At 36.1% G+C, this 21961-nt stretch overlaps 1 protein-coding gene and 1 non-coding gene across 2 annotated transcripts in view; both read left to right on the top strand.

The window, feature by feature from the left end:
- The first annotated feature begins 3035 nt into the window (after positions 1 to 3035).
- Positions 3036 to 21961, top strand: part of nkd (naked cuticle) — a 787886-nt gene continuing 768960 nt past the window's right edge. The window contains exons 1-2 of the mRNA XM_069827151.1: positions 3036 to 3062; positions 3976 to 4257. Of these exons, the coding sequence (XP_069683252.1) occupies positions 3036 to 3062; positions 3976 to 4257 (309 nt within the window). The remainder of the gene's footprint in view (positions 3063 to 3975; positions 4258 to 21961) is intronic.
- Positions 12974 to 13046, top strand: TRNAS-GCU (transfer RNA serine (anticodon GCU)). Its single transcript has one exon. It is a non-coding gene; the product is annotated as a tRNA-Ser (tRNA).

Genomic DNA, 21961 nt, shown 5'->3' with positions numbered 1-21961 from the left:
TGACTGTACAACACTGAATATACTGAATATACTAGTATATTTGTGAGTATTGGTTATAAACTTTTTCAGCTGTGATTGCTTTTTATCATATTGTTTTTGTAATCTGTGCTATTTTATTGCATATATTAATTGTTTATTTTGTCTCCTTTTTTCTGATTACCTGACCACGAGCGTTTGTTCATACGGGGGTAAATTCTTTAATTTGTATTTGTTTTGTTTAAATATTTGATATGTTCATTTTTGTTTTATGTATATATAATAATTTTAATGTATTTTTGTTTATATTTAATATGTATTTATAGTTTCTTGATCTTAATAATTGTAACTAATTTCCCATATTAAACCCGTAGGCCTATATCATAGTAAGCTGTACCATATGAAGACACAGGGGAAAAACGTGATAAGTTCAAAATTATCGATTTTCTGTTTTACATGTCACGTAATAGCTTAGGTAGTGTAGATTTGTGTAGTTTAACTATAGAGAATAAGAATCTTATAGGTTCAGAGAAATTTGAAGAATGATTTGGTTCGATTTAAATTCACTTGTAGTTAATAGAGATAAAACAATAGCTATCCCATTTTCTTTAAATAATAAAGGTAATAAACTAATTTCATCTATACTACAAATTAAAATGCATAATTCTGATTGTTCCGATATAAATTGCAATTGTTCAGTTATTAATGAAGTTAATGAGGTTAAATACGAGGCGCATCCAGAAAGTAAGTTTCCCGATTTTTTCCCCTTGAAAGTAAACGTAATTAGCCGTGTCAATTGCGCATGCGTAACAGATCTATGACGTATCAATCATATGCCAGCCGGACAGATCCCGCCTGGTGCCAGTAGCGTGGCAGTAGTGGTCCGAAATGGAAGCTCTTATTCCTTCTCCCGCCGCCTGCGAGGTTCGGTCGGTGATAAAGTTCTTTAATGCACAAAGCATTGCGCCAATTGCAATTCATCGGCAGCTCTGTCAGGTCTATGGGCCGAACATCATGAGTAAGCAGATGGTGCGTCGCTGGTGTAGGCAGTTTTCCGAAGGTCGTCAAAGTGTCCATGATGAAGAGCGCGGTGGGCGACCGTCCCTCAGCAATGATGATCGTGTTGATCTGGTGCGGCAGTGCAGCATGGAGAACCGTCGCTTCACGATTACGGAGCTGAGCAGCCATTTTCCGCGATCCTTGTTGCGTGAGATTGTCACTAAGCACCTGCTGTTCAAAAAAGTGTGTGCCAGGTGGGTGCCGAAAAACCTGACACCCGAACACAAAATGCAACGTTTAGGAGCAGCACTGACATTTCTGCAACGGTATCACGATGACGGCGACGAGTTCCTCGACAGGATCGTCACGGGCGATAAGACTTGGATTTCGCACTTCACCCCGGAAACCAAGCAGCAGTCAATGCATTGGCGGCATAGTGGATCTCCGGTCAGGACAAAATTCAAACAGACGCTGTCGGTACGGAAAGTGATGTGCACGGTGTTCTGGAACAGGAAGGGCATTCTGCTCATTGAGGTGAAACAGTGAACGCTGACCGTTACTGTGAAACACTGCGAAAATTGCGACGTGCCATTCAAAACAAGAGGCGTGCAATGCTTACTGCAGGTGTTATGCTCCTCCATGACAATGATCGTCCACATACGGCTCGGCGCACAGCAGCTGTTTTGACGGAATTTGACTGGGATTTGTTTGATCATCCACCCTACAGTCCTGATCTTGCTCCCAGCGATTTTCACGTTTTCTTGCACCTCAAGAAATTCCTGTCCTACGGTGAGCGTTTTGGCAACGACGAAGAGCTGAAGACGTCTGTCACACTCTGGTTCCATTCACAGGCGGCAGAGTTCTACAACAGAGGGATACAAAAGTTGATCCCACGATACGACAAGTGTCTCAATTCTGATGGTGACTATGTTGAAAAATAGCTGAAACATTGCTGTACCTGTTGCCAATAAATGTTTTCCTGAAAGTGTGTGTTCTTTTTTTTTTAATAGGGAAACTTACTTTCTGGATGCGCCTCGTACTTAGGTATAATTATTGATAATCATTTAAATGGAATAATCATATTCATTATAGTTGTAATAAATTACATAAAACATTATATTACTTTGTTGTTCTAAGCAATATTTTGTCAATTAACTGTTTACGTGTAATTTATTCAGTCTATATTTAAGTATGGTATTATAGGTTAGGGTGGAACTTACAAATCCAACCTTTATCCGTTAATTTTACTGCAGAAAAAGACTATTAAAATTTGTTTAAAAAAGCAGAAAGATTACCCAACTGAATTGTTGTTTAAACATTCCAAAGTTTTCAACATTAAACAAATGTATTATTTTATTTATTAAAATATTTTCATAGAAATTTTAATAACTTTGAAAGGTATATACATAAAAATAGAACTAAAAATATGAATTCTCTGCGTTTGTCTGAACCAAAATGTAAAACGAATGCAGTTTTTTATCATAGCATGAGTCAAGGTCCCAGATTATTAAACAAATTTTATTCCAATAATATTTCTACCACGAATCCTCTCCAAATTAATAAAAAATATAAAAAATTGTATTGGATTTATAGTTTGGGTTTAAATATATTAAACATTATTTAATCTGTATTCGCTCTCAATTTTAATTTTGTTTTTGTCTGTATTGGAATCCCCTCCTGAGCACGAGTCTTACTCATTCAGGAGTGAGCTAGATTATCTTTCATTGTATTTATTAATTTGTATTCATTTCAAACTTACTAGAAATAATAAATAAATAAATAAATAAATAAATAAATAAATAAATACATACATAGGTTGGATAAAAAGTAATGGCAACACTGCTGTCACGTGACGATGGTGCGTTCGAGAGCTGCCAGCTGTGTGGACATGAACAAGGACTGTTAGATGAGTTAGTGCAGCCAGCGGCGACAGTACTCTGTCAATCTACTGCAGTGTGTAGAACGTTCACTTTCATAGGGATAGTGCGAGCGCCCTAAGACCATCCTTACAAAACTAGAGCAACGTTCCTGGATCAAAATTGAAATGACACGAGGTCATAATGCACAAGAATGTTTTCAGGGACTGCGTGAGCATGTGGCGATGCAGCGTTGCCATATCGCACAGTTGCACGATGGGTTAAAGCGTTCCGGGAAGGCCTTGTTGCACCGGTACCAAAGGGAAGGTGACGACTTTCTTGGACGAATCGTCGCTATGGAAGAAACCTGGACTCGCTCGTATGAACCAAACTTGAAACGCCAATCAAATGAATAGAAGCATCCCGGTTCTCCTCGTCCAAAGAAAGTGCGCCCTACACAAAGTGCTGTGAAGGAGATGTTCATTGTGGCGTATGACATTGATGGGATAATACTGCACCACGCTGTACCTCCAAGGCAGACGGAAAACGCGGACTACTGGAACATCCACCGTACTCACCCGATATGATCCATGCGATTACGATCTTTTCACGAAAGTGAAAGAACCACTGCGAGGGACCCGGTACAATACCAGAGATGAACTTATCCGTGCTTTAGGGCGGTCAATACAGAACATCAACAAAGATGGACGCGCTGATGGTGTACGACGCCTTCCAAACTTTTGGAAAAAGGTAATAAATAAGGGGGGGGCGACTATATAGAAGGTACGTAAATGTTGTACCCCTGTGAATAAAGCCATGTCAGAAATATCGAACTGTTGCCATTACTTTTTATCCAACCCAAGTAAATAAATAAATAAATAAATAAATAAATAAATAAATAAGCCAAAAACAACACAATATAATGGGTCTCGAAACTTTCAACTTGCTCTCCTGTAAAAAGAGTAAAACGTCACTTATCAAGTTTTTTTCCTTGTGGTCTTCATATTATAATTATTCAGCATTATTACTTATATCATTTTGCTATTCTTATGTGTTATTGTCGCATTATTACAAATTTTTGCACAACTCCTGTCTTTTAATTTCAAACACCCTGTATAACGCGCCATTGCCTCCTCTGTTCCAGATACTGCATACCGAAGTGAACAGTCCCACTGCCAGCCTGGCCGGCCCGAAGAGCGGTCGACGCATAAAGTCACGCAGCAACGCGGTTAAAGACCTGCCAGGTCTCGAACCGAGTACCACAGGCAGGAAGGCTGTCGTGAGCAGCAAGAAGAGTGCGAGACCAGCTCCGGGCTGCCGCTGTTTACCGCCCTCGTGCCGCAAACACTTCTCCAAGATTCTCTCTGTGTTGACCCGCCGGCTCAGGCTTCGCCGCTACACCCGGCTCGGCGCTGGCGCCGGAACGGTAAGTGACGCTAGAAGTTTGGTTCCTGTTCGTATGTCCTTTGTAACTTTGTTTCTCACTGTTAAACTGGTGTCCGTTATAATTACAACACGAAAGATACGCGTATTTGACTGTACCATTACACAGATTAAACAATCCAGCACTCCTGACCATAAATATGTCAGTTATTAACTTATTATAAAGGCAATATGAAGTGTAGTGTTTATTCCTATTGGCTAGTCGTTTTGTTTTCTTTAATCTCAATCTCGTCGTTTTGATTTCTTCAGTTTCTTCGATCTGATTTCATTAGTTTCAGTCTCGTTTTGATTTGTTTAGTCTCGTTTTTTATTTCTTTAGTCTCGACGTTTTAATTTATTTGGTCTCGACGTTTTGATTTCTTTAGTCTCTTTTTTATTTCTTTAGTCTCTTTTTTATTTCTTTAGTCTCGACGTTTTAATTTCTTTGGTCTCGACTTTTGGATTTCTTTGGTCTCGTCCTTTTGATTTCTCTAGTTTCAACGTTTTGATTTCTCTAGTTTCAACGTTTTGATTTATTTAGTTTCAACGTTTTGATTTCTATGGCCTCGAAGTTTAGATTACTTTAGCCTCGACGTTTTCATTTATTTTATTCTCGTCGTTTTGATTTCTTTATTCTCTTATTTGCCCTCGGCGTTTTGATTTCTTTAATCTCAGTCTTGTCGTTTTGATTTCTTTAGTCTCAGTCTTGTCGTTTTGATTTCTTTAATCTCGTCATTTTGATTTCTTTAGTCTTTTCGATCTGATTTCTATAATCTCAGTCTCGTTTTGATTTCTTTAGCCTCGACGTTTTAATTTCCTTAGTCTCGTCGTCTTGATTTCTTTAGCCTTAACGTTTTGATTTCTTTAGTCTCGACGTTTTGATTTCTTTAGTCTCGACGTTTTGATTTCTTTAGTCTCGACGTTTTGATTTCTTTAGTCTCGACGTTTTGATTTCTTTAGTCTCAGTCTCGTTTTGATTTCTTTAGTCTCTTTTTTTATTTCTTTAGTCTCGACGTTTTAATTTCTTTGGTCTCGACTTTTGGATTTCTTTGGTCTCGTCCTTTTGATTTCTCTAGTTTCAACGTTTTGATTTCTTTAGTTTCAACGTTTTGATTTCTTTGGCCTCGAAGTTTAGATTACTTTAGCCTCGACGTTTTCATTTATTTTATTCTCGTCGTTTTGATTTCTTTATTCTCTTCTTTGCCCTCGGCGTTTTGATTTCTTTAATCTCGTCATTTTGATTTCTTTAGTCTCAGTCTTGTCGTTTTGATTTCTTTAATCTCGTCATTTTGATTTCTTTAGTCTTTTCGATCTGATTTCTATAATCTCAGTCTCGTTTTGATTTCTTTAGCCTCGACGTTTTAATTTCCTTAGTCTCGTCGTCTTGATTTCTTTAGTCTCGACGTTTTGAGTTCGTTAGCCTTAACGTTTTGATTTCTTTAGTCTCGACGTTTTGATTTCTTTCGTCTCGACGTTTTGAGTTCTTTAGTCTCGAAGTTTAGATTTATTTTGTTCTCGACATTTCGATTTATTTTATTCTCGTCGTTTTCATCTCTTTAGCCTCGAAGTTTCGATTTCTTTAGCGTCGACGTTTTGATATCTTTAGTCTCATCGTTTTTATTTCTTTAGTCTCGATGTTTTGAGTTCTTTAGCCTTGACGTTTTGATTTCTTTAGTCTCGTCGTCTTGATTTCTTTAGCCTCGACGTTTTGATTTCTTTAGTCTCGACGTTTTAATTTCCTTAGTCTCGTTTTGATTTCTTTAGTCTCGACGTTTTGAGTTCGTTAGCCTTAACGTTTTGAATTCTTTAGTCTCGACGTTTTGATTTCTTTCATCTCGACGTTTTGAGTTCGTTAGCCTTAACGTTTTGAATTCTTTAGTCTCGACGTTTTGATTTCTTTAGTCTCGACGTTTTGATTTCTTTCATCTCGACGTTTTGAGTTCTTTAGTCTCGAAGTTTTGATTTATTTTATTCTCGTCGTTTTCAGCCTCAGAGTTTCGATTTCTTTAGCGTCGACGTTTTGGTATCTTTAGTCTCATCGTTTTTATTTCTTTAGTCTCGACGTTTTGAGTTCTTTAGCCTTGACGTTTTGATTTCTTTAGTCTCGTCGTCTTGATTTCTTTAGCCTCGACGTTTTGATTTCTTTAGCGTCGACGTTTTGATTTGTTTAGCCTCGACATTTTTGGTATCTTCAGTCTCGTCATTTTTATTGCTTTAGTCTCGACGTTTTGAGTTCTTTAGCCTTCAAGTTTTGATTTATTTTATTCTCTCGTTTTGATTTCTTTAGTCTCGTCGTTTTCATCTCTTTATCCTCGGAGTTTTGATTTCTTTAGCGTCGACTTTTTGATTTTTTTAGCCTCGACATTTTTGGTATCTTTAGTCTCGTCATTTTTATTGCTTTAGTCTCGACGTTTTGAGTTCTTTAGCCTTGACGTTTTGATTTCTTGTATTCTCTCGTTTTGATTTCTTTAGTTTCGTCGTTTTCATCTCTTTAGCCTCGGAGTTTTGATTTCTTTAGCGTCGACGTTTTGATTTTTTAGCCTCGATGTTTTTGGTATCTTTAGTCTCGTTATTTCTATTGCTTTAGTCTCGACGTTTTGAGTTCTTTAGCCTTGACGTTTTGATTTCTTTAGTCTCGTCGTTTTCATCTCTTTAGCCTCGGAGTTTTGATTTCTTTAGCGTCGACGATTTGATTTTTTTAGCCTCGACGTTTTTGGTATCTTTAGTCTCGTCATTTTTATTGCTTTAGTCTCGACGTTTTGAGTTCTTTAGCCTTGACGTTTTGATTTCTTTTATTCTCTCGTTTTGATTTCTTTAGTCTCGTCGTCTTGATTTCTTTAGCCTCGACGTTTTGAATCTTTAGAGTCCCGACGCTTGGATTTCTTTTGTCTCGTTTTTATTTTGATTACGCAAACGTGTATGCGGTGTCACATACCTTCATCTAATTGATCTCTATATTAAAACGCTTTCATAATCTTGCGTTCCGATGACTGAGCTACAAACAACTACCCTATTCAACTCTGTAACCTCGCGTATTTACATCAATATTGTAACTTTTAAGCTTTTTATTTCAACCTACATAATGCTATCTATCCATTCAATTTTAACTTAACGACTTTGTAAGATTTTCATAAGTTACATTCAACACACTGAATTTTAACTTTTAAAAAATTACACATCTTAACAATTTGTTTTTATTGTAATTCTATGTTTGGGATGTTTGCTGCATGCTATCATTTTATCAGTATCCACAGCTATCTTCATATACTTAGTAAGGTTATATTATACTTTCTTACACCTTATATTTTACGTTCATACAACTTGACATAATGTACGAGTATGTTATCTCTCAGACCTGATGATGTCATATACGATAAAAGCGCTAGTCATTTTTAACTTATAATTATGACCTAATGCAGGCCTGCAGAACTCGCAAAGTAGGGGAACTATGACGTCAGCCTCACTCCACTTCTATTGGGGATGATCGACTTCCGCCCCGAGAATGAATGTTGATGCAGCCGAGCGTAACTAGAACGCCGTGACCGCACAGGTAGAAAAGGTGGGTGGGGTAAAAGAGGGGAGGAAAGCAGTCGCTCTCAAGAGCTACAGTTCTGCAGGCCTGACCTAATGTTTTATTTGTATAACCATTAGGCTTAATAAATTTTGACAGTTATTGAAAGATTTACACTTAATTATTATTTAGTCTCGTTTTGATTTCTTTAATCTCTTCTTGATTTCGTTTTGATTTGATTTATCTAGTCCCGTCTTGATTTATTTCATCTCGTGTTGATACCCTTCGTTTCGCTTTGATTTCCTTTGTGTCATTTTGATTCCTTTCGTTTCGTTTTGATTTCTTTCGTCTCGTTTTGATTTATTTAGCCCCCTTTTTTAATTCCTGTTTCGTTTTTATATTTCTTTCGTCTCGTTATGATTTGTTTAGTCCCTTCTTGATTTATTTCGTCTCGTTTCTATTTATTTCATTTCTTTCTCATTTACTCCGTCCCATTTCAATTTATGCATCCGTCATTCTTAAGTACAATAATTGTAATCGCCAATGAATTATAAACACGTGTAATTTATTAATATGCTTAAAAATGTAGACATATTATTAGGCCCATTATATCATAATCTAATCTTTGCGATGCTAACCTCTGCTCAAAAGTATCGTTAAATGAAAAGTCAAATAAAATGAAACCGGCATGAAATTTGTTTTCTTTATTGACTAGGAATTGGAAGTTAGCATAAGCTTATATCAAGACGTTCGCAATCTTAACTGATTCACTACAGCTAAATAATAATGATAAGCCATTAACTACACAATCTACTTCGACGACACTGTAACAAAGGAATGATAGACTGCCTTCACCCCGTGAACATTCATTCCCCACAGTAAACATTGTCGTGAGAGTGATTTATCGAGTCCTGCAAAATGAATAATATGTCAGGAGCGGTTTGGAAACATTTTTCATGGCGTGCTGTTCCTCTACTGCCGAGAAGATTTAATTTGGCGTTTCAAGCACGAATTTAATATATCGAGAAATCAATAAGAATGCACACCTTTTTCACTTTATATAAAGACTAGAAGCTATTCGCAAACTGTAAGAAACCTTGCACTTATGGGCTTTAGACTAGTGCAAATTCAATCGTGTCCATAAAATTACTTGTTGTTCAGTCCACTGTTCGGAGACAGGTTCGAACCTCGTTCGATGTGATGATTTATGTTTCCTCTTTGGATATATATTTTTAGTAGGTTATTTTACGACGCTTTATCAACATCTTAGGTTATTTAGCGTCTGAATGAGATGAAGGTGATAATGCCGGTGAAATGAGTCCGGGATCCAGCACCGAAAGTTACCCAGCATTTGCTCATATTGGGTTGAGGGAAAATCCCGGAAAAAACCTCAACCAGGTAACTTGCCCCGACCGGGAATCGAACCCGGGCCACCTGGTTTCGCGGCCAGACGCGCTAGCCGTTACTCCACAGATGTGGACCTTTCTGGATATAAAATTGCAAGTTTTTGTTTATGTTTGTTAATAACTTAGCCTTGTTAATTAACTAGGATATAATTATGATTCTTAATCTTAAGTTTAGCTTCACTCGTCTAAAATCTGTGTGATTGAAGCCGGTGTAATGATATTTCCATGGGATTTTATTTTATATTTATAAATTTCTGTTACTGCATACGTATTTCTTGTGGTGAGGAAGAAAAAGGCAGGTAGCCTTAACTATACGAGAATGAATAAATAAATAAATAAATAAATAAATAAGTAAATAAACAAATAAATAAGTAAATAAACAAATAAATAAATAAATAAGTAAATAAATAAATAAATAAATAAACAAATAAATAAATAAATAAATAAGTAAATAAACAAATAAATAAATAAATAAGTAAATAAACAAATAAATAAATAAACAAATAAACAAATAAATAAATAAATAAACAAATAAATAAATACATAAACAAATAAATAAATAAATAAGTAAATAAACAAATAAATAAATAAATAAATAAGTAAATAAACAAATAAATAAACAAATAAATAAGTAAATAAATAAATAAATAAATAAATAAGTAAATAAATAAATAAATAAGTAAATAAACAAATAAATAAATAAATAAATAAACAAATAAATAAATAAATAAACAAATAAACAAATAAATAAATAAATAAATAAATAAATAAGTAAGTAAATAAACAAATAAATAAATCACACCGAGTGAGTGAGTGAGTGAGTGAGTGAGTGAGTGAGTGAGTGAGTGAGTGAGTGAGTGAGTGAGTGAGTGAGTGAGTGAGTGAGTGAGTGAGCGAGCGAGCGAGCGAGCGAGTGAGTGAGTGAGTGAGTGAGTGAGCGAGTGAGTGAGCGAGTGAGTGAGTGAATAGAAAACTTCGTTGTTACACAACATTAATTTCAACCAATAGAAATGTTACTACATGGGACTAAACATGGACAATACATTATTAAAGAAATGGAGAATGCACTTGTGGTGTTTAAAAATAAATTTTAATGAGTATTTTTAGTCCTATTAACGAAAACATTGTGTTCGAAGAGTTACCCCTCCAAAAAACATAGCCTACACGTTATTTCGTAATAGCCTATAATGAAAAACAAGCACAATATGCAAGCAATTTCGATATATTAGGCCTAACATCAGCAAGATATTTCATTAACCGAATACTTACATACTTACTTACAAATGGCTTTTAAGGAACCCGAAGGTTCATTGCCGCCCTCACATAAGCCCGCCAGCAGTCCCTATCCTGTGCAAGATTAATCCAGTCTCTATCATCATACCCCACCTCCCTCAAATCCATTTTAATATTATCCTCCCATCTACGTCTCGGCCTCCCTAAAGGTCTTTTTCCCTCCGGTCTCCCAACTAACACTCTATATGCATTTCTGGATTCGCCCATACGTGCTACATGCCCTGCCCATCTCAAACGTCTGGATTTAATGTTCCTAATTATGTCAGGTGAAGAATACAATGCGTGCAGTTCTGTGTTGTGTAACTTTCTCCATTCTCCTGTAGCTTCATCCCGCTTAGCCCCAAATATTTTCCTAAGCACCTTATTCTCAAACACCCTGAACCTATGTTCCTCTCTCAGAGTGAGAGTCCAAGTTTCACAACCATACAGAAGAACCGGTAATATAACTGTTTTATAAATTCTAACTTTCAGATTGTTCGACAGCAGACTGGATGATAAGAGCTTCTCAACCGAATAATAACACGCATTTCCCATATTTATTCTGCGTTTAATTTCCTCCCGAGTGTCATTTATATTTGTTACTGTTGCTCCAAGATATTTGAATTTTTCCACCTCTTCGAAGGATAAATCTCCAATTTTTATATTTCCATTTCATACAATATTCTCGTCACGAGACATAATCATATACTTTGTCTTTTCGGGATTTACTTCCAAACCGATCGTTCTACTTGCTTCAAGTAAAATTTCCGTGTTTTCCCTAATCGTTTGTGTATTTTCTCCTAACATATTCACGTCATCCGCATAGACAAGAAGCTGATGTAACCCGTTCAATTCCAAACCCTGCCTGTTATCCTGAACTTTCCTAATGGCATATTCTAGCGCGAAGTTAAAAAGTAAAGGTGATAGTGCATCCCCCTGCTTTAGCCCGCAGTGAATTGGAAAAGCATCAGATAGAAACTGACCTACACGGACTCTGCTGTATGTTTCACTGAGACACATTTTAATTAATCGAACTAGTTTCTTGGGAATACCAAATTCAATAAGAATATCATATAATACTTCCCTCTTAACCGAGTCATATGCCTTTTTGAAATGTATGAATAATGTACTGTACCCTTATACTCCCATTTTTTTCTCATTAACCGAATTAACAGCATAAAAAGAAGCTAAACAAAATTTGGTGCTAATGAATTTAAGATGTTCCTTCCAGTTGATTCGGTACCGAAATTTAAGACCAAGTGTTCTGTATGGATGAGGAGGCGATATCTGGCATGTGAGCTGTTCGTTAGGAAAAAGAATGAGTTATCAGAAAGAGAGTTTGTTCCATGGTGGCAAATATTATAAGAATCTACCAACACGGAAGTTCATCTCAGACTAAAACCTATCTTCTCTCTCTATACCCATTGGTGATATAGCTACGGCACATGATAAGATCTCAGGACAGGTCTTGCCTCGTCTACTGTACTTACAATTTGTTTTAAAATCTTGTCTTTATTTCTTATACACGACACCTGTTTTACAGTCCTATAGGTCAGAAATTGTACTGTTTTTTTTACAAATCTGAACTTTCAGGTATAGTTCCCTATAAAGCTGACTTGAATAATTTCAAGAAATCCAGATATGTATAATACACGTTACTGTTCATTAACAGAAAACCACAAATTTAAGTCACACAGAAATTGTGCACTCAATGTTGGGTCTCTGACGTTTTGTCAACCCACTTGACGTATGTGGATAAAAAAAGGAATAATTGAGTAGGCTCTAGTAGAGTTCCTGGGTAGTTCAGTCGGTAGAGCGTTGGCCGGCCCCGGAACAATTTCTCGCCTGAAATTATTGTATTAAATTTTATTTATCTGCATTGTGTGACAGTTACTTGTTTTAAATCAAAATCTCATGTATCTAGTTTAAGTTCAAAGTAATTATAATCAGTATAGACCTGATACCAGAATATATGATTATGTCTCGTGACCAGAGTATTGTACGAAATGGAAATCCTATAAAAATTGCAGATTTATCCTTCGAAGAGATGGAGAAATTCAAATATCTTGGAGCAACAGTAACAAATATAAATGACACACACGGGAGGAAATTAAACTCAGAATAAATATGGGAAATGCCTGTTATTATTCGGTTGAGAAGCTTTTGTCATCTAGTCTGCTGTCAAAAAGTTAGAATTTATAAAACAGTTACATTACCGGTTGTTCTGTATGGTTGTGAAACTTGGACTCTTATTTTGAGAGATGAACAGAGATTAAGAGTTTTTCCTTTTATATACACACAACTCACATGAGCTGACAAGACGCCAGAACTCAACTGTGAGTGCACACAATACTGTGTGACTTAAATTGTGGCTTTCTGTTAACGTACCTCCAGTAACGAATGTATTATACAAATCTGGCTTTTAAGTCACACAGTATTGTGTGCACTCATAGTTGAGTTCTGGCGTCTCGTCAGCTCATGTGAGTTGTGTGGATATAAAAGGAAAAATTGTGACGGTGTCGCGTATAGTTTCTGGGGTAGCTCAGTCGGTAGAGCGTTCGCGCGCTAAGCGAAGGGTCCCGGGATCGATACCCGGCTCCGGATCAATTTTTCCTTGAAATTATCCAAACCTGCTTTACAGGGAGCTACTACCTGAAAGCCAGATTTGTATAGAGATTAAGACTGTTTGAGAATAATGTTCTTAGGAAAATATTTAGGGCTAAAAGGGATGAACGTACATGAGAATGGAGAATATTACACAACGCAGAACTGCACGCATTATATTCTTCACCTGACATAATTAGGAACATTAAATCCAGACGTTTGAGATGGGCAGGGCATGTAGCACGTATGCGGCGAATCCAGAAATGCATATAGAGTGTTAGTTGGGAGGCCGGAAGGAAAAAGACCTTTGGGGAGGCCGAGACGTAGATGGGAGGATAATATTAAAATTAATTTGAGGGAGGTGGGATACGATGGTAGGGACTGGATTAATCTTGCACAGGATAGGGACCGATGGCGAGCTTATGTGAGGGCTGCAATGAACCTGCGGGTTCCTTAAAAGCCATTTGTAAGTAAGTATAGGTCTGATACATGTTTGTACATGTTTGTTTGTTTGTTTTTTTTTTTTTTTTTATTTCTTGGAGTTCATTTTGATAAAAGCGTGCGAACCAATACACACAAGAGCATGGATAACGATCGCTGAAGTAAAGAAACTACACGACTGCATACTAGATTGTTGAAGTTGATCTCCGGCGATGTTCGTCCAGAGAGAAGAAGAGACGGGTCTTCACGCCAGATAATACACCTTCCAGGTATCTGCTTCCTTTTCTGTAGCCAAGTCGTACGAGAGCTAGATCGATTAATTCAAATAGCCCAAGGCTGCGACAGGATATGAAGCCCCGTGCGTCAGGCAGTGGTCGCCCGCGGACAGACACACAGACGTCGGAGATGCGACGAATCGGGCGCCGCGGGCACAGGGCGGACGGAACGAATTCCACTGATTCGTCACAAGGTGATGCTACAAAAGCTGCGTGTTTACTGATGCAGGGACACAGGGCGCGCCGCAATTCAGGACCTCCGAAGCCACAGACTGCTTACTTCTCTCAGAATCAGATAGGTATTATTAAAGTCTGTGTGTGATGTATCTTGTCTTACTGTGAAAAGAGAGAGAAAGGAGATATGTCTTATTTCGTCTGTATTGTTATGGCGATGGGGGGAGTGGAGCGATGCCGTCCATCCATCCAGTGGCGGAAGGGACTAGTTGATACATTCTGTAGCGCAAAATAAAATAAGAAAATATATCTCTTCGTACTGTGTAGTTCCGTCACTGAGCTTGTCTTTCAAGAAACTGAGTTCCGGCAGCCTGTAAAATAACAAGGTTTTGAAAGGAATGCTGAAAATTTACAACCCTCCTATCATCTCCACCTGTAGTAGCTTAATTATTGTTAGTTAGTTAGTTAAGGTACACTCAAGGGTGACAATTTCTTAGTATTAAAATTTAAGTCACTATTGGGGTCAAGTACATGTCGGTTTCATTTGAGATGAAGTCATTGTTCTGTATTATCAAATATGTTCACATAATCATTTATATTATAGGTTAAAATCACCATTGTAATAATAGAAAATACGTGTACAGATGCTTATGAACGGCTTGTAAGAATAAAACATATTACAAATAACGAAATCTAAAATTATGCTGTTGTATTCTCACCTGTTTAACAAATATAAATGACACTCGGGAGGAAATTAAACGCAGAATAAATATGGGAAATGCGTGTTATTATTCGGTTGGGAAGCTCTTATCATCCAGTCTGCTGTCCAAAAATCTGAAAGTTAGAATTTATAAAACAGTTATATTACCGGTTGTTCTGTATGGTTGTGAAACTTGGACTCTCACTCTGAGAGAGGAACATAGGTTCAGGGTGTTTGAGAATAAGGTGCTAAGGAAAATATTTGGGGCTAAGCGGGATGAAGTTACAGGAGAATGGAGAAAGTTACACAACACAGAACTGCACGCATTGTATTCTTCACCTGACATAATTAGGAACATAAAATCGAGACGTTTGAGATGGGCAAGGCATGTAGCACGTATGGGCGAATCCAGAAATGCATATAGAGTGTTAGTTGGGAGACCGGAGGGAAAAAGACCTTTAGGGAGGCCGAGACGTAGATGGGAGGATAATATTAAAATGGATTTGAGGGAGGCGGGGTATGATGATAGAGACTGGATTAATCTTGCACAGGATAGGGACCGCTGGCGGGCTTATGTGAGGGCGGCAATGAACCTTCGGGTTCCTTAAAAGCCATTTGTAAGTAAGTAAGTAAGTAAGTAAATTCTCACCTGTTAAAAACATTAGCGTTAGTACGCGCGCGGATTAAAATTGTAAACCAATCTATAAACATATAAAGTAGAGTTGCCTAAATCGTACAGTTTGTCGTAAAAACCCTCTTTCAGCATGCATGTGGCATGCATATCAAGGGAACCCTTCTATATCGAAGATTTGAGACACCAACTACTGCCCAGTACGAGAATCTCCTACAGGAACTCCGAACGAAGAGGTCACAAATATGGAGCGACTTCTATACAACAGAGGCCATGCTGTCCGACGAGTGGAAGAGACCGTACTACGAACTCAGACACACCATCACACGCTTCGCAGTGCATGGTTTTCATTTCAAGATCTGCAAAACGACAGGCTACCATGAGCCCAGTGTGTAAATTGTGTGAAGGTGCCTGTGAAAGATACCACGCCCTCTCATGCAGACTAAGGCCCGATTGTATAAACCATTTAATCTTAGATCAGAGGTTAAATTGATCCTTGTTTCAGCTGAACTTTGAATTTTGTGTTGTATAAAGTCTAATCTGAGATTAATTTGTCTTAAACTAAAGTCAACTTTGACTGAAGAAATTTCTCCGATTAAGTTAGATGATCCAAGTTCAGTTATTTCTTTTCTGTTTGAAATATACGAGTGACAGATTGTGCAAATAAAATATCCATTATTATTAATATTAATAGATATGTTAGGTACATTTATATATATTTCTTTCAATTTCTTGCCTTAATACACAAACATGCTTATATTTTATAAGGCTCTATCGTGTTCAGCAGTATCAAATAACATAACCTATAATTATATTATGTTTATAACAACCATTAATTATTAATGGATATGATAGGTACATTCATAAATGTTCAATTAACTGTGTAACTAAACGAAAATTGTCGTTTTATAAAGCTTTATTATGTTTAGCAGTATCAAACACCATAACATGATAACAACTTGGAGAACAGTCAACCTTCTTCTTATTGTCCGCCATTATTTACATTGCAAAAAAAAAACAGTGTCTCCAACAGAGTGTAATATGGAAAGTCCGAAAAAGTAGTTGTAAAGTCGCTAGATTTCTCATTATCAACAAAGAAAGATTAAATTTTGTCAGTATGGAGTGCTAAAAAGGTCACTAAATCCCTATTTAAGCAATATAAAAGTTAAAAGAAATTGTTGTTGAAAAAGAGTTAAAATCGCTAGATTGGCAACACTGAACAAACCTGTATAACATGGTCCGCGCATCACGTATTTCACCTGTTTATGAGATGTTGCCAAATCCTTTTCACGTGAACTTAGATTGCATTTGAACCAAGGTAATTTGATCGCAGAAAAGTTTTATACAATAGAAGAAGTGTCTGAACTCGGTTTACTTTTCGATCTTCGATCAAAGTTGATCTTTAGTCAGGGAGTTTTATACAATTGGGCCTAAGAATCGAATCACTAACGAGTTTCTGTAGTGAATAAGCATCCATGGAACAAACATACAAAATATGCATATTTTGCGCTTTTCTACCTATTATTATTATCTCCACCCTCATTTGAAGGGACTTGGTTTTATTGTTATTGAGACAAGATAAACCTTACCAGGTATAAACAGAACTGCTTGTTCATTGAAAACTCCTCTGGGACTTTTTTTTCCCTTACTCTATACTGTTTTCGCTGTAAGAAAAATCCTAATGTAAACATAAGCACGTTGCTGTCATACCCGTGATTGGCTCCCAGTCGAAAAACTCGCATTACGCAGGAAAATATAGTTCGTATTAGGAAACCGCAATCTTGTATTATTTGAAAATTAAAAATTGAGTTCTAGTTGTTAAATACGACGAAACATTTAACTTCACTCATATGTAAAACGCTATGTAAAAGAAAAGCTACTTTTATATTTTGTTATGTACTATGAACGCGGATGAATACCAACAGTAATACCGAGGTAGTCTGTTCTTGTAACAAGCTGGCGTCACTTGAGGTCGTAGTTCACGTATGGACATGGTACTGAAGTATGGCTTCTGCATCCTCAACTGTCCATTGTGAAGACATAAGACTTAAAAATAATTTAATTACAGTAATTATAAAGTAAATGTTTCCTAAGCAAACGAATGCATAGTAGTGAGGTTAGACCTACTTGACAAGTAACGGGAAATGTTTAACATGAAACAGACTGTACCACAGTAGGCGGGAACATGTACTGAGAATCTATGGCGCCAAACAGCGGCCAATGAAGCCTCACTTTAGTCACGTGCTATTGTTTACATTAGGATTTTTCTTACAGCGAAAAGATTATAGAGCAGTGTTTCTCAAACTATGGTCCGCGGACCACCTGTGGTCCTCGAGTTCTGCCCTTGTGGTCCTTCAAAAATACAGAAGAAAAAATAAAATTCCAACGAATTGCGTATCACGCTATAGCTGAAAATCTCAGAGTTAGGAAATGGCACATGGCAATCGCCTTTCACTTTTTCTCCCAGTACTAATATTTTATGAAATTTCTAACCCTACCCGTCTATACTAAAAGCCAGGTTATGAACCGACTAAACCGGAAGCGACGTTCTGTTGCTCTCCTTATAAGCTCTGTTGCCACATAGTGGCGCGAGGTTCAAAGCATGTCCAGCGTTTGTCACCGATATGTTTAAAATAACTAGTGTCTATAGTTCTCGATAACACTATCAACAATATTAGTAATTAAAATTACTGTTTTAAGAAAGCACGAGCTAATAACGCTCGTACGAAATGCGATTCGTAATGCACGTGGTACTGCAAATGAGCTGGGAAATTTGGCTACATTGTCTCCGTGATTCTGTTGCCAGATTTTCGTTAGCAGACGACATTTTCACGTGAGGTCCAATGAAAATCTCCCTACTCCTTTCTCCCTCCAACCCCCCACACTCAAAGTGTCATCGCTGCAGAGACTACCCCTCTAACCCGCACTTTCCTCTCGCCATGCCAACTACTTCCTGTTTAGTCGGTTCATAACCTGGCTTTTAGTATACCCACTTCCCACTCTACTCTCAGCAACAAAAGATGAATTTAAAGCACTACGAACGTGGCGTTTCTCGCCATCTTTTCCCTGGATATTTGGTGCCTAGGCTGTAACCCAGCCAGGGACCGCCCGAATTCATAACAGAGGACCAAAGTACCGAATCTTTTCATGTATTGATGACTTTCTTAATAGTTTTGCCGACACCCATGAAATGGGCACGTACTGTACGTCATACACCTATAACAGAGCGTGCCAAATTGCATCTTTACTTGTTGAAAATCGGGCATGTTTCTGCATTAATTTTTTATTTGTTTTTCCAGATGACGACATAAAAAATTTTAGACTCCGCCTATTTTAAACGACAGGTTTACTTTTTAAAATTGCGTGTTTTGTCTCTTAAGTGCCGTTTCAATTTCGCGGGTTTCATACACTCGTTTGAAAGGACTTCGTAACAAACAACGCACCGAGGTTTTGGTTCACTCTCATTGCCACGCCAAGTAAATCCAAGTTCCAAACAATTCTCGTCATATTTACGAAAGTATTTTTTTAATAGTTACCACTAGGACTAGATATTTCTTTAATAGCACTATAATTAATATATTTCTTCACACACAGCTTCTGAACTATTAGCACTGCCTAAATGAAGCGTATCATCATGTTTCTTTCTTTTCAAATATTCGGATCGAAGCCAGTTTTCCATTGTTTATAATGGGCACTATTTAACAGAGACATGGACAACTGCTAGCGTGTACCACATAAGAAGGATTTCAAACAACTAACTGCTAACAGGCAAGCGATGAATCAATAAAGCATAGAATTTGTTATAAGTTACTTGTGATTGGCTACAAAAATATAATTACCAAAGTATTGTAATTAATTAATTAATTAATTCTATTTTAAAATATAAGTATACTAGTAGACGTGGACAAATTATTAGCAAAATTGAAGATTTTTTTATATACTTTTACAAAATATGATTCTTTAATTTAGACTACAATTGACATTTTTGCGTATTTCCAAATTATTAGCAAAATTGAAGATATGTATTGTATATTTTTAGAAAATGTAACTCTTCAATTTGCACTACATTTGATATTTTTGCGTATTTACAAATTATTAGCAAAACTGAAGGTTTTTATTGTATATTTTTAGAAAATGTAACTCTTCAATTTGGACTACATTTGATATTTTTGCGTATTTACAAATTATTAGCAAAACTGAAGGTTTTTATTGTATATTTTTAGAAAATTTAACTCTTCAATTTGGACTACATTTGATATTTTTGCGTATTTACAAATTATTAGCAAAACTGAAGGTTTTTATTATATATTTTTAGAAAATGTAACTCTTCAATTTGGACTACATTTGATATTTTTGCGTATTTACAAATTATTAGCAAAACTGAAGGTTTTTATTATATATTTTTAGAAAATGTAACTCTTCAATTTGGACTACATTTGATATTTTTGCGTATTTACAAATTATTAGCAAAACTGAAGATTTTTATTATATATTTTTACAAAATTCGATTCTTCAATTTGGAATACAGTTGACATTTTGGATATTTCCAAATTATTAGCAAAACTGAAAATTTTTATTTTATAGTTTTACAAAATTTGACTCTTCAATTTAGACTGTAGTTGACATTTTTGCTAATTTATAAATTATTAGCAAAACTGAAGATTTTTATTATATATTTTTTACAAAATTTAACTCTTCAATTTAAACTACAGTTGACATTTTTGCATATTTCTGTCTACCGGTACTGTAATGATAGAAATATGCAAAATTGTCAACTGTGCGGTAGTCGAAATTGAAAAGTCAAATTTTGTAAACAGAGTTATCATAAAAATCGTCAATTTTGTTAATAATTTGTCCACGTCTGTAGTATTAAAATATGCTACAAAAATGATACATTTGTTTTCGAAGGGAACAAGAGTAAGGCGGTCCGCGGAACTGTTCTGACTTAAAAAAGTCGTCCCCACTTCAGAAAAGTTTGAGAAACGCTGCTCTAGAGTAGTGGTCGGCAAAGATGACGTCACATGAAATACAGCCCGCAAAACAACGGGGAAGGTGGAAGGAGGGAGGTATAAGAAGAGAAGTCGCGGAACACATTCTCTATTGCAAGTTTTGCGTGTGCAAAGACGTGCAATGAATATACGCAAACTAAGGAAAAGTTCAATTAAATTTATGTCAATACAGCACGACTGCAATTCTGTGAATGATTATGTTATGTTATAAGTAGTGACCGGATTTTTATATAATATCAAGGTGTGAAATATATACATATTTATGTAAGAAAAATAAGCTGAATATGTACCAAAATATGTAAAATCATGAAAATATTTAATATCAATGTCTGGCAGGTATAGGATAGGTAAGACTCTCCAGTTGTGATTTCATAGAGCACCCGACTTTTTTACCGCACACTTGACACATTGCAATTTTTTCATCTGTAGGAAAAGCTTCGTCCATTGCAATCCATGATTTTATTTTTGTCGTTAGGGTTGAAGATACAGGAGCCATTTTAGTTAGTTAAAAGCAGTAGATAAACTCACTTGCACTTTATAGCATACTATGGCCCGATTGTATAAACCATTTAATCTTAGATCAGAGGTTAAATTGAGCCTTGTTTAAGCTGAACTTGGAATTTTGTGTTGTACAAAGTCTAATCTGAGATTAATTTGTCTCAAACTAAAGTCAACTTTGACTGAAGAAATTTCTCCGATTAAGTTAGATGATCCAAGTTCAGTTATTTCTTTTCTGTTTGAAATATACGAGTGACAGATTGTGCAAATAAAATATCCATTATTATTAATATTAATAGATATGATAGGTACATTTATATATATTTCTTTCAATTTCTTGCCTTAATACACAAACATTCTTATATTTTATAAGGCTCTATCGTGTTCAGCAGTATCAAATAACATAACCTATAATTATATTATGTTTATAACAACCATTAATTATTAATGGATATGATAGGTACATTCATAAATGTTCAATTAACTGTATTACTAAAAGAAAATTGTCGTTTTATAAAGCTTTATTATGTTTAGCAGTATCAAACACCATAACATGATAACAACTTGGAGAACAGTCAACCTTCTTATTGTCCGCCATTATTTACATTGTAAAAAAAAAAAAAAAACAGTGTCTCCAACAGAGTGTAATACGGAAAGTCGCCAAAAAGTAGTTGTAAAGTCGCTAGATTTCTCATTATCAACAAAGAAAGATTAAATTTAGTCACTATGGGGTGCTAAAAAGGTCACTAAATCCCTATTTAAGCAATATAAAAGTTAAAAGAAATTGTTGTTGAAAAATAGTTAAAATCGCTAGGTTGGCAACACTGAACAAACCTGTATAACATGGTCCGCGCATCACGTATTTCACCTGTTTATGCGATGTTGCCAAATCCTTTTCACGTGAACTTAGATTGCATTTGAACCAAGGTAATTTGATCGCAGAAAAGTTTTATACAATACAAGAAGTGTCTGAACTTGGTTTACTTTTCGATCTTCGATCAAAGTTGATCTTTAGTCAGGGAGTTTTATACAATTGGACCTATAAGTACTAAAACTAGAGAACTGAGTGAAATGAATGATACAACAGAACTGCAAGCACTGTTTCGCTTTACTGCATTAGGAGAAAATAAGAGGAGATGTGGGATACATGCATTTTAGTTCCTCCCTGTAAGAAACAAAGTACCTAC

The sequence above is a fragment of the Periplaneta americana genome, chromosome 5, assembly GCF_040183065.1.
Source record: "Periplaneta americana isolate PAMFEO1 chromosome 5, P.americana_PAMFEO1_priV1, whole genome shotgun sequence".
Classification (NCBI taxonomy): Eukaryota; Metazoa; Arthropoda; class Insecta; order Blattodea; family Blattidae; genus Periplaneta; species Periplaneta americana.
This window is presented reverse-complemented; position numbering and strand designations above follow the sequence as displayed.